This window comes from Barbus barbus, assembly GCF_936440315.1.
Source record: "Barbus barbus genome assembly, chromosome: 38".
NCBI classification, from domain to species: Eukaryota; Metazoa; Chordata; class Actinopteri; order Cypriniformes; family Cyprinidae; genus Barbus; species Barbus barbus.
The window spans coordinates 6,654,003-6,666,632 of NC_136716.1; the positions used below are offsets into that span (position 1 = coordinate 6,654,003).

Genomic DNA, 12,630 nt, shown 5'->3' on the forward strand with positions numbered 1-12,630 from the left:
TTTTTCTTTTATGCCAAAAATCATTAGGCCATTAAGTAAAGATCATGTTCCATGAAGATATTTTGTAAATTTCCTACTGTAAATATTAAAAAACTACATTTTTGATGAGTAAAATGCATTGCTAAGAACTTCATTTCGACTACTTTAAAGGCAATTTTTTTCTCAATATTTAGATTTTTTTGCATCCTTGGATTCCAGATTTTTTTTAAAGTTGCTTCTTGGCCAAATATTGTCCTATCCTAACAAATATTTTCATACTCCAATGGAAAGCTTTGAGATTGACCCTTATGACTGGTTTTGTGGTCCAGGGTCACATATGTATGTATATAGTAAATAAATTCATATGCAAGATTTAAATCTACATTTATATGCAAAACTATTTTTAAGCTTTAGATTTTTATATTAAAAACATTTTTACAGGAATATGGTGGTATCAGTGTGTCTCTGTTTGCTGATGATATACGACCGGAACAGCACAATATTTGCCCAACATTGCTCTTATCATTAAACATGAACATTATCTTCTTGGTCTCTACTTCCTCATTTTGTGACTCGATGGCCATCTAGTGTCTTTATCACAGGTCACAGATTTCAGATCAAGATAAGTCAGATCAATAAATTCTATTTTTGGACTTTTTTAGTTTTGAGTTATGATACAGCATCTGTATATTCTTCAGTATATCAAAAGATGAATTAAAAAAATTAAGTTAATTTTAATACAAGATAATTTATATGTAGAACTGGCAAATTATGAACAATAATCTTCGGAAAACGTAAGCTTATGCTTACTAAGCATATATAACACTAACAGAATGAATATAGTTTATGAATATGAAATAGGACGGGTTATACTGACATTGATTCATGAACTTCCTAAAGCATCCAGTCATGTTACCTAAACTCCATGAAGCAGATGAGTTGGTGCTACAGATGCCATGAAATCACATGATTGGAGTTTGTCTCTGATTTCATTTAATTATATTATCTCACAAAAGACTTTCTGTAGAATATAGATGAGATTGTTCACCCCAGTTGTAGGCATCAAAATGTACCTCCTTACCAGTAATATAGAAACCACTAATAAGCCACTTGGCACAATTCTGGTTACCCAGAAGCACTGTTTAAAATATCTCTCAAAAGATTTTTGCAAACTGGCACCATTAGAGTTCTCAAAAGTAGAGTGTACAGATCACAGTGCATCGAGTCAATTATTGTATACAGTATATTTACAATAAAACTTGTTGGCTCACAAGAAAAATAGCAATATTACATCAAACTCGAGTCTGCCATTCAACCACAAGCTGAGATCTGGACAATTATGCATATAAAAAGTACAACATTCAATATTAAAACATTCAAAGTGTGTATATTTTGTTAAAATCATGACAATAACAGATTTTAAAGTTCCTTCGATGTGCTTGCATAGACTTTGGATCCTGAAATAATTTTGGCTGGCATCAATGTTGATATATGGCATTACAAAAAGAGCTGGAACTAAAACTCAGAAGCTACTGTCGGTGCTTAATTTCATTGTCAGACATTGTGACTTACTGTAAATGAGAGTTTTACATCTAAAAAGAATATATGGAAAATCTTAAGCATCTTGGGAAAAATAAACATGCTAGTATTGCATCACATAGCAACTGAAAGACAAAGGGGGGGGGGGGGGGGGGGGGGGGGGGTTATTTCTGCATTAGTAGTGGCATTAAATGCAATTGCTAAAACAAGTTGGTTGGAAAAAAGCTCCCCAATGCTCAGGAAGCTCAAACGGATTGCTACTATATGATTTTGTATCTATTTCTACTAATTTTTCAAACTGAACCAATAGCCTGGACCAAATGTAGACTGTGTTGGCTATGCAGAGACAAGGAATAAATTCAACAAACAGTTTTTTCCCCATCTCTCACTGTGAAAAACAATCACGTCATTGTTTGAGCTGATGTCGAAACACACTGGAGTGCCATTAGCACACATATCACTCCAGCGCCTCCATTCACTCCCAGTTCATCATCTGTGACAACTGCTTCACATACTCCCAAATTTCTCATTTCATATTCAGGAAAATCAACTGCGAGAGCCTGATAGATTTTCAAACATCTGGAATTTAAGATGTGGTTTAGTGAAAATAACTGCATAATGTATGAAATGGCAAGGGCAAAACATTCACGTCTTTCCTCAAAGAAGTGACATATTAACTGGACGCTGGAGTCGGGTAGTTAACAAAAGGCACACGTTGTCATTTGGAACAATGGAGGCATTGAAGGGGTGTTCGTCCAGCCGGAGGCCACAGCTGCTAATATATGGAAATCAGACCACATTCTTAAACATGAAGTATTTACTCCACAACACTGTGTTTAGTGTTAGCCGTCTTTCTGCGTACATGTGAGGCAAATTTAAATGAGTAGGATGTGTCGTGCCTAGAAGAAGTTCTTATAAAATAACCACAATTGACATTATGAACTTCCACTGATCACATCTGGGGTTAAACATTGATTTCAACATCTTATTACAAATAAACCATTCGTTCTGATAGCAAGGGCCCCTTCGCATCAGTTAATACCACATTGTATTCATCACTGAAAAGAAGAAATTCCATCAGATAACATCATAATAAAAAACATACAGGGAGATAAACATATTTACCTCAAGATATATCCAGGTCATATTTCAACCCAAAATCAAAATGACCAAAACAAACCATATTTTTGCCTAAAGAAAATGAGTTCTATCAGTACCAGTAAGACGTTTTGCATCATGACATTTATTTTAATTAAGAACTCCTCCATTCATGCACGATGAAAATTATACTGTATATATATATATATATATATATATATATATATAAAATATACAAACACGTCCGTTCAAAAGTTTATAATAATCAAGATTTAATTTATTTTATCAAAAATACAGTAAAACTAATATTGTGAAATATTATTACAATTTAAAAGAACTGTGTTCTGTTTTAATTAGTGCTGTCAAACAATTAATCCTGATTAATCGCATTTAAAATAAAGGTTTTTGTTTACATCATATATGTATGTGTACTGTGTACAGTTATGTATATATAAATACACACACATGCATGTTTATATTTCAGAATAATGTTATGACTATATATTAAATATATTTAAAATATAAATTATATGAATATAAATATAGACATGTAAAAAATTTCAAATGTGTGTGTATTTATATATGCATAATAAATATACACATATATTATGCAAACAAAAACTTTATTTTGTATGCGATTAATCGCGATTAATCGTTTAAGAGCACTAATTTTAAAATGTAATTTATTCCTGTGATGGCAACATTGAATTTTTAGTAGCCATTTCTCCAGTCGTCAGTGTCACGTGATCCTTCAGAAATCATTCTAATATGCTGATTTGCTGCTCAAGAAACATTTTTTATAATTAACAATGTGGTTTTTGGTGCTTAATATCTTTGTGGAAGCCATGATGCATTTTTTTTCACAATTGTTTGATGAATAGAAAGAGCAGCATTTATTTTAAACAAACTAAATAGTCTTTACAGTTACTTTTTTATAGTATAAATTAATCAAATGCAACCTTGCTGAATAAAAGTATCAATCCAAACTTTTGAACAACAGTTAATATGTACACTGATGAGATTCTGGGGAGGAAATTGAATTAATTATAATAAAACAATCTTAAGCAAACATCTTAACAAATGCATTAGAATTTTCTTTATGCACAATATTTGAAATCAGGGTGCAATATGACCTGGACACCTGTTGCTCTACATATACATCTGTACAACTGTTACCCAGCCCATAATGAAGATAGTCGATGCTCAAACACAAGGAATTTAAAAAATACCCAAACAAATCAGAAAACCTGGATATGTCACAGATAAGAAATGTTGATGAATCTTCAGAGCCAGTTGTGTCGCTGAACACACAATGCCCATTTCGTATGGCAAAAATGTCAGTCTTTCATTCGCTGGCACTGTAGCTGCTCACCCAGGGCCTTTACACACAGAACAGAGCGGCTTTGATTGTGTCCAGCTCCCCGTCCGGCTCTCACGCAGCGCTCTTGAAAGCAGTGTGTACGGTCCTGGCTTGGAATTGAATTGAATCTCCAGAAAAGGTAATGTTTTTACGAGATGACCAAAAGCAAAAAATCCCCCCCAAAAAGTCCTCAGTGTAGTGTACATTATCCAGTGTTAACATCATTCAAGCAGTCTTAAAAAAAAAGCAACGTACCATGTTTTTGTCAGATGGCTGACTTTTTGGCAAAGACTGGAAATGCATCCATCTTCAAGATCCAACTCCAGAACAGAATGCTACATAGTTATAATGATTTAGTTAGAAAGCCATGAGAAACCATTCCGATTGAGAATGTCCTTCACAAAATACGTCTTTTACTCACTCACTCGCTCGCTCATGCACACAACCTCACCGCTCACGCTTGCACTCAAACTGTACCGAATATGCTTCCTCTCAAGTATACTCCATCTGACCGCTCCATGTCTCTGCTAAGCCCAGGTACTCTGGGTTTTCTGCTGTGGGGGTCATGTAACCATTGGGCTGCCTGTGAGTCGTACTTCCATTTATGGACGCTCTGGCGACTGCCTGAGCTTTAGCTGCGATATCATGATAGTAGGGGTTGTCGAAGGCGGGTGAAATGGGGGAGATGTTGCGCATTGGCACCAGGTACTCTGGGTTCTCCACACTGTTCCCTGTATAAAGACCGTTAATGAATCTCCTCTCGCTCACTTTGCGTGGAAGTGTGCTGGGACGCTCACATGGGACGTCCTGGTTCACATACTCTGCAATCAAAGAGAATATTTAAAAACACTGCATTGAAATCATGGCATTAAAAGTGTTGCAGTGAGCGTGAAATGGCAGCTTTAATTTCTCTAATGTAATGTGCTTATTCGGGAAAAAGGATATTCATCAACAACAAAGTGGAGTGAGACTTAGTTAAGTGTTTGCTAAAATTGTTGAAATGCACAATATATTGGTACAGTATCAGTGAATGGCCGATAATACACATTTAGTGTATTCTTTTTAATTTAGACGATCAGTGTTGGGAAGGTTACTTCGGTAAATGTAATAGGTTACAGATTTAAAATGTAATAAATAGTGTAACTATTCTAATTACTTTTTTAAAGTGATGTAACTGATTACTTTAAATCATTACTTTTAATCATATACATAAACCCAAACAGGAAATAAAACAGTTATCGAATAAGTATGTGTTATTCTGTGTCCTGAACTCATGAAACATTGGTGTCTCATATTTTAAACAATTCAATGCAATTTGGGAAAGAAATAAATGAAATCTGTGTGTGTGTGTGTGTGTGTATGTACCTGGTATTTATCACGTTATGGGGACCAAATGTCCCCACAAGTATAGTAATACTAGTAAATTTTGACCTTGTGGTGACATTTTTTAGGTTTCCATGAGGAAACAAACTTATAAATCATACAGAATAAAGTTTTTTGAAAATCTAAAAATGCAGAAAGTTTCCTGTGAGGGGTCGGATTAGGTGCAGGGTTGGTGTAGGGCGATAGAAAATACAGTTTGTACAGTATAAAAACCATTACGCTTATGGAATGTCAAAATAAAACATGTAAAACACAACGTGTGTGTGTGTGAAATTATTCAGATGTAACCCCCTTTGTAATCGTTAACATTTTCATAACTAATGTAATTACACATTTTTTCTCAGTAACTGTAAGAGATTATAGTTACATTTATTTTGTAATTAAATTACGTAATTCTGTTACATGCAACTAGTTAATCCCCAACACTGTAGATGATAAAATATCATATAAGTAATATTTTTTAAGTATTACGTATTATTAGTAAGTATTATTAATCATAAATAAATATAATATTATTATATTATTAATTTATAAATAATAATAATAATATATAGCATTTTAACATTGCCATTTATTGGTTATAGTCCATTTTGAGGTGAATTTTAATATGCAAAAACAACCTGTACATATATATTTATGTCGTTATAATATTTAATCAAAACTTGATTTCCCTTTAAATCACTCTTTCATTTGGATGATGTACCTCTTATTTTGCAAAATACTATTTTAATCAAAAATATGTCACTATGGAAGTAAAATGAGTTGCCTACTGCAAATGATATATTTCACTCACCAGGTTGTGTGTGTGCTCCACGTGGCAGTGTGTGTGAAAGGAAACTGATAGGACCATCAGTCTCCATCTCTCCATCTATGCCATTGGGAATGGTGGGGTCTTCAGAATAGCGACAAGGACTGGATGGAGTGTCATTGTCCTCCACATAACCGTCCAAGAACACTGAGTCTGATTGGCCTCCAGCTGAATGGTACGATATGCTCCGTACTAGAGATGGGTATTGTGTACCAGACCACATGCCATTGGCTGTTGCCCTCACAGGAAGAGTTGGGTACTGACTTTGCCCCAGCATGCTGACGGAAGAGTACAATTCCCTCCCGCTTGGCATTCCATCCACCTCTAAGCCTTGAGCTGTACTCTGGAGAAGAAAAACAAAAAACAGTTATATGATTGTCAGCAGTTCAGGGACTGCACCTGTTAAAAAAACTGCATATGCTGGTTAAGTATGTTTTGAAGCATGGCTGCTGGTTTGAGCTGGTTTAAGCTGGGTTAGGGTTAGGTTCTCAGGACCAGCACATGACCAGCTCATGACCAGACTACATAGAGGAGTTTCTGGATGCCTGCCATTTTGCCCGCTGCGATGAGGTCTGCTTGATGGAGGGATTTCGTTACGGGCTGGACGACGACATTCGCTTCGTCATGCCCCACGGAGACCCGTGCTGGACTATAAAGAGTTAAATCAACTTCGCACTGTGGAGGATCCGCATTCATAGTCGACGAAGCGGATGTCGAGGATCACATCAGCGTCCAGCCCCAAGGTGCAGACTTCTCGCAGACGAGCAGAACAGGTGTGCGAGCTGGATTCATCGATCATGCCTGTAGGAATCTTAGTGGAGTACCAGGGCATGGATGATGGCCCCGCCCACATTCCCACCACTGAGGGTGAGCTGTCACTGGCCTCTGGAAATTTGCTGGAATTATTTGATCCCCTCTTTCATAAACCCTCTCTTCCTTCTAGTCCTGTCTGTCTGTCTTCAGTGACTTTATCCAGCCCTTGCCTTCTGTCTTCTCTGTTTCCCTCCAGCCCCAATTCTTCTGCCTCTCCGCTGGTTCCGTCCAGCCCTAAAACTTCCATGTCTCCACTGGTTCCATCCAGCCCTAAATCTTCTGTGTCTCCGCTGGTTCCATCCAGCCCTAAATCTTCTGTGTCTTCTATGTGTCCCTCCTGCCCTGAACCACCTAAGTCCCTCAAACGCCCACCCATCCTCCCTATCCCACCTCTGCCTTCTAGTTCTAACTTTGACTCCATTCTTTCTCCTCTATTGCCTGTCACTTCCCCTACACAGTCTCTGCCAGCTGCAGCTGAGGCTGCTCCTCATTCGCCTCAAGTCCCATCATCTCCACCATGGACTGTAACCCTACGTACTCCGCCTGTCTTGCTCGCCCCTCTGGCACCACTTTGGACATGCATCCATCTTCCTCCACCTGTTATGCCAGCCAAGCACTCCTTCTCCTGCCAAGTAGCCAAGTCCTATCTCCGCTGCCACCTGTCATCCCCTCTGCTCACCCTCAGCCCGCCATCCTCTATGTGTGTTCGCATCAGGTCTTCCAGTCGCAAGCTCCGCTCAGGCGTGAGGATCCCCTGTCTCTGCCTCCAGCCACTGGATCCTAGGGTTGGGTATCGTTTGAATTTTATCGATTCCGATTTTGCTTATCGATTCCGATTCTTTTAGATTCCCAGTTTCGATTCCAATGTGATTAAATAATGATATCAAACATTTATCCTGTGTCTCTTTTTTGCAAACCATTTATTGGAGCTGAATACCATGAACAAAAATCAACAGGCTACATAAAAACTTGACTCTTTAAGAGCTGTTGGTGTGCAAAATAGAACTGCATGATTCCGGATAAATTATTTTTTTTTATTTTTTTCCCAATGGAAGCTGTGGTTCTCTCATGATTCTGAAGAAAAAAATATTAGACAATTAAACAAAATCACATGTAATGTATGAATGACTCACTCAGGATGTGCTTGTTTCATTGCTGGATGAATCAGCATCCTTGAACGAATCTCTTGTATGTTTCAAAGACAAATACATTTTAACAGACCCTTTTCACCACCTACTGGCGTAACAATGTAATCGATAAATCTTCATTTGAAGTGTCAAATTACTTTCAAAAGGAGATTTACTCTATTTTAATCGCTACCGTACATATCAAGAGTTTATATCTGAACTATAAACTTTTATAACAGTGCTTCTGTGATTTGAATGTTTGTAACACAGAAATAATGATACTGTGTGCGGTTGAAAAGACTGTGAAGCTGTTTCATTCATATACATTAGGTCAGCAGCAGCACGAATGCAGATTTAAATGTTCAAATCACACGGGTGTAATCGCATGCTGCACGGACGAACCAAGTGATCACAACATTGTGATCGCACACGACAAATATTGAGGAATTATTGTAATTTAGGAATAGAATCACGTTGGTGTTTGAATCATGTTCGCGTCCTTTAATGATCTATTAAATTAATGTCATGTTGGTGGTGACACCTCTCTTGCAAAATGTTTAGCTATCACAGATATTATACTTAGCTTTTGTGGCTTCTGATCGCAAATGCAGCGTAACTTTGGAGCGTTTAGATTAGCAAGCAAGGTCCTGGCAGATCGCTAGGTCACACCGGTCCTCACAGATGAAGAAAAAGAAAAAAAAAAAGCGCATAGGAATCGATAAGCGGAATCAAAATTTTAATTTGACAACAAGTATCCGATTCCTGACCTTAAGTATCCGATTCTGGAACCCTACTGGATCCTTGAGATCCACCTCGGCCCTGCAACCCATTGACTCTGCCTTGGCTCCTAGCTCCCTCGTCTCCACCATGGCCCATCATCCCACCGTCCCTACGGCTCCACCTTAGTCAGTCGTCGACCATCTGCCGCCTCTGGATTACACTCCTCTGGCTTCACCGCATCCCTCCATCCCTCTAGCTCTGTCAGGCTCTTCCTTCCCTCTGGCTTCACCTTCATCCTCAGTCACTCCGGCTCCACCGTGTTATTCCGGAACCACATCTTCGCCTTGGCTCTCCGGATCCTCTGTGTCGCCCAGGCTCTGTGTCTGCTCAGCTTCGTCTGGGTCTCCATTGCCGGCGTCATCGAAGGAGCTCGAATCCCTGGTTCCACCTCCCAGGCCTCCAGCATGGCTCCTCCCTCCAGCGACTCCGTTGTGGGCCCTCATCCTGGCTGGGCTCTGGTTGTATTCTACTTGTCTCATCCTCCTCAAGCTCTTCATCCTCCCTCTGCGACGCCCGGCTGTTCCCTGACTCCTTCCTCCTTCGGTTCCTCCCTGGTCCCATTTGCTCTATTTATGTCTCTTCGCCACACCTGTCTTCTGTCCGCCATACTCTTCTGGCATCCCTTCGCCCATGCCTCGGACTCTGTATGTTCGCAATCCCTTCACCCACTCCTGCCTCCTTTTTGGACTCTCTATTGATGCGAGGTGACGCCTTTCCAGAGGGGGGTGATCAGTCACAGTTTAGTTATTTTTTAATGTTGTTTATTTTTGTTCTGTAACCTAGTTTTCCTTGTGTTCCTGTCATTAATTAGTTAATCACATTTTATTATTAGCCGTTTCAACACATATATGTTTTACCAAATAAAAAGAACAGCACTTTTAGAGTTCATCCCACTCATTGATGTGAGCATAAGTATTGGGACAGTTGAACATAAGGCAGATATAAAAGATTAAAAGCTATTATTTAGTTGCAGATCCCTTGCACACAATCACAGCAGTGAGTCTGTGACCCATAGACATCACCAGACTCTTGGTCTCATCCTTTGAAATGCTTTTCCCAGCCTTTAATGCAGCCAATTCCAATTGTTGCTTGTTTTGGGGAGTTTCTGCCTTTACTCTCCTCTTCAGCTGGTGCAATTCATGTTCAATCGGATTTAAATCTGGAGATTGACTTGGGCAATCTAAGACTTTCCATTTCTTTGCCCTTATAAATTCCTTGACTGAACTGGCGGGGTGCTTTGGGTCATTGTCCTGATGCAATATGAAGCCCTTTCCAATGAATCTGGTGGCATTTTCTTGAATATTGGTAGGCAAGATGGTTTTGTACCCTTCCAAATTCATCCTGCTACTGTCATCATACATTAAGTCATCAGTAAAGTTGAGATGGCCTGTTCCAGAGGCAGCCATGAATGCCAATGCTATGACACCACCTCCACCATGCTTTACAGATGAGGCTGTATGCTTGGGATCATTTGCAGTTCCCTTTTTTTCTCCACATTTTTGCTTTCCCATCACTTAGATAAAGGTTCATCTTTGTCTCATCGGTCCATAAACACAGTTCCAAAACTCTTCTGGCTCACCTTTGTGCTTTTTTGCAAACTCTAATCTTGCCTTTCTATTTTTGGTGCTGGTCAGAGGTTTGCATCTTGCTGTGTAGCATCTGTAATTCTGTGTCAAAGTCTCCTGAGGACAGTAGATTGTCGGAGCATCACCCCAGATTTCTGGAAGTTGTTGGTGATTTTACAGACATGTCTTTTAGGCTTCATTTTCACAGCTTTTATGATTTGATTGTCATCAACTACTGTTGTTTTCTCAGCCGATCAGGTAGTTGTTGGTTGCTGGTGTCGCTGGTGGTTTCCAAACTCTTGATTTCTCCATGCCCTTTGTTTTTGCTAGAGCTCTAATTCCTCTTTTCTTTCAGCATCCAAATTGCTTTCTTTTCTCTCAAAGTCAGCTCCCTCATCTTCATCCTGGTTTGTGTGTGTCATCATCGAATGCAAGATTCAGAATACAGAAGTAATGGATATAACTGATACGACACATTCCCTGCTTTTAATATCTGAAGAATTAATGCAACAGGACACAGCTGATCACTTAGAAAGACCTGTGAGGCAACTGTTCCAATACTTATGCTCACATCAGATAGAGGGATGAAACTCTAAAAGTGCTGAACTTCTTAGCTGGTAAAACATCTATGTGCTGAATCACCCAATAATAAAATGTGACATTCTGTAGTGTTGTCTCATATTCATTTGTAAATGTCTTGACTCCACAGCCAACAGAGCAATTTTGTCTTTACTGTTCCAATACTTTTGGAGGGCACTGTAGTTTTATTTGAATATTATAATTTCCTGAAACAGTTTCAACTGCTGATTTTCCATTCCCAGCCCCTGGTCACTACAGAGAGCAGCATGAACATTCTTTAAACCTTCTCAGGTTGTTCCACAGAAGAAAAATAAGTTTGAAACAATAAGAGGGCATACATAATTATGATCTATTATTATATGTTATTATTCTATTAATCATCTCTGACCCGGTGAGAGTGGTGTCTGCTGGGTCCGTTGGCTCTCATTTCTCCTTGTGTGTTGAAGATGCCACCGGGCTGAGGCACCAGGTATTCTTCTGCATCCAGTAACTCTTTCACATTTCCCCCTTCTTCTGCCAGCAGTGTGCGGTAAAACTCACTATCAACAGGACTTGACAGACTCATTTGATCATCATTCTGAAAAAAGCAGGAAAAAAAACTGAAAACCACCACAATCTATGTCTATGTCAAAACATCACTGCAAAAGGTTATGAAATACAAATGATCAACAACAAACCTCATTATTACTCGGTTTGCACTACCCTAGTGGAAAAAACATACTAAAATGTATTTGAAATATATTTATTTTTTTCTAAATGTACATTTACATATCTATGTGCTTAATAAAAATACCCTACAATTGTACTTTTGCTATACTGGTATACTAAAAGTCTGCTAAATTGGAACTACTAATTTTGTGCTTAATGTACTTTTAGTTGTACGGAAGTAGTGCTGAAGTCGAACTAAAGATATACTGAAGTATATTTGATTGTGCTCAAGTGGAACTATTGCAATTATACCTCAGGTACACTTTGAATATCTTGCATTTAAAGACTGGTATTATCATACAATCAGAGATTATACAGTCCACATTAATAGTGATATTAAAACACATTTTAGGCATACTTTTAAGAAATGTGCATTGTGCGATAAAGAAATACTCCAAATAATGTTTGATTATAATTTTATATCATTAGTCTTAAGTGATATGTCAATAAATGTTAATGGATCTAAAGTATACTTAGTATGAAATAAATGTATTTTAAGTAAATAATGGCATCACTAGGATATGCATGAGCATATCAGCACCATTTTTGTACAGCATATTTTATACATACAATTTTTGCCCTTATAATTTTTTTTTTTGGAAGGAGATCATTGGGCAAGATGTGGAATATAATTTTTTTCTAAAATATAATCAATAGAATATTTATAATTATATACAGATTATATATATTTGCTTTTCAATGTAGTTGTTAGTTGCAGCCCTACATTATTCCGATTGTTCATAAAGGCAAAATATAAAAAATGCACGCACCAAAATGACTACATAACGTGGGGGATCACGTGCCATGATGGTGAAATCCTCCACCAGCTCCTTAAATCGTGGTCGACTGTCAGGATCGATCATCCAACCTGGCATAGGGTCATACGGTCAA

General features: G+C 38.2%; 1 protein-coding gene across 1 annotated transcript in view; it reads right to left on the bottom strand.

The window, feature by feature from the left end:
- Nucleotides 1-3,488: 3,488 nt before the first annotated feature.
- Nucleotides 3,489-12,630, bottom strand: part of LOC306858044 (receptor tyrosine-protein kinase erbB-2-like) — a 34,059-nt gene continuing 24,917 nt past the window's right edge. Inside the window, exons 24-27 of the mRNA XM_079398404.1 lie at nucleotides 12,510-12,607; nucleotides 11,420-11,608; nucleotides 6,153-6,510; nucleotides 3,489-4,797 (exon numbers count right to left, since the gene is read on the bottom strand). Of these exons, the coding sequence (XP_079254530.1) occupies nucleotides 4,469-4,797; nucleotides 6,153-6,510; nucleotides 11,420-11,608; nucleotides 12,510-12,607 (974 nt within the window). The 3' untranslated portion in view covers nucleotides 3,489-4,468. The remainder of the gene's footprint in view (nucleotides 4,798-6,152; nucleotides 6,511-11,419; nucleotides 11,609-12,509; nucleotides 12,608-12,630) is intronic.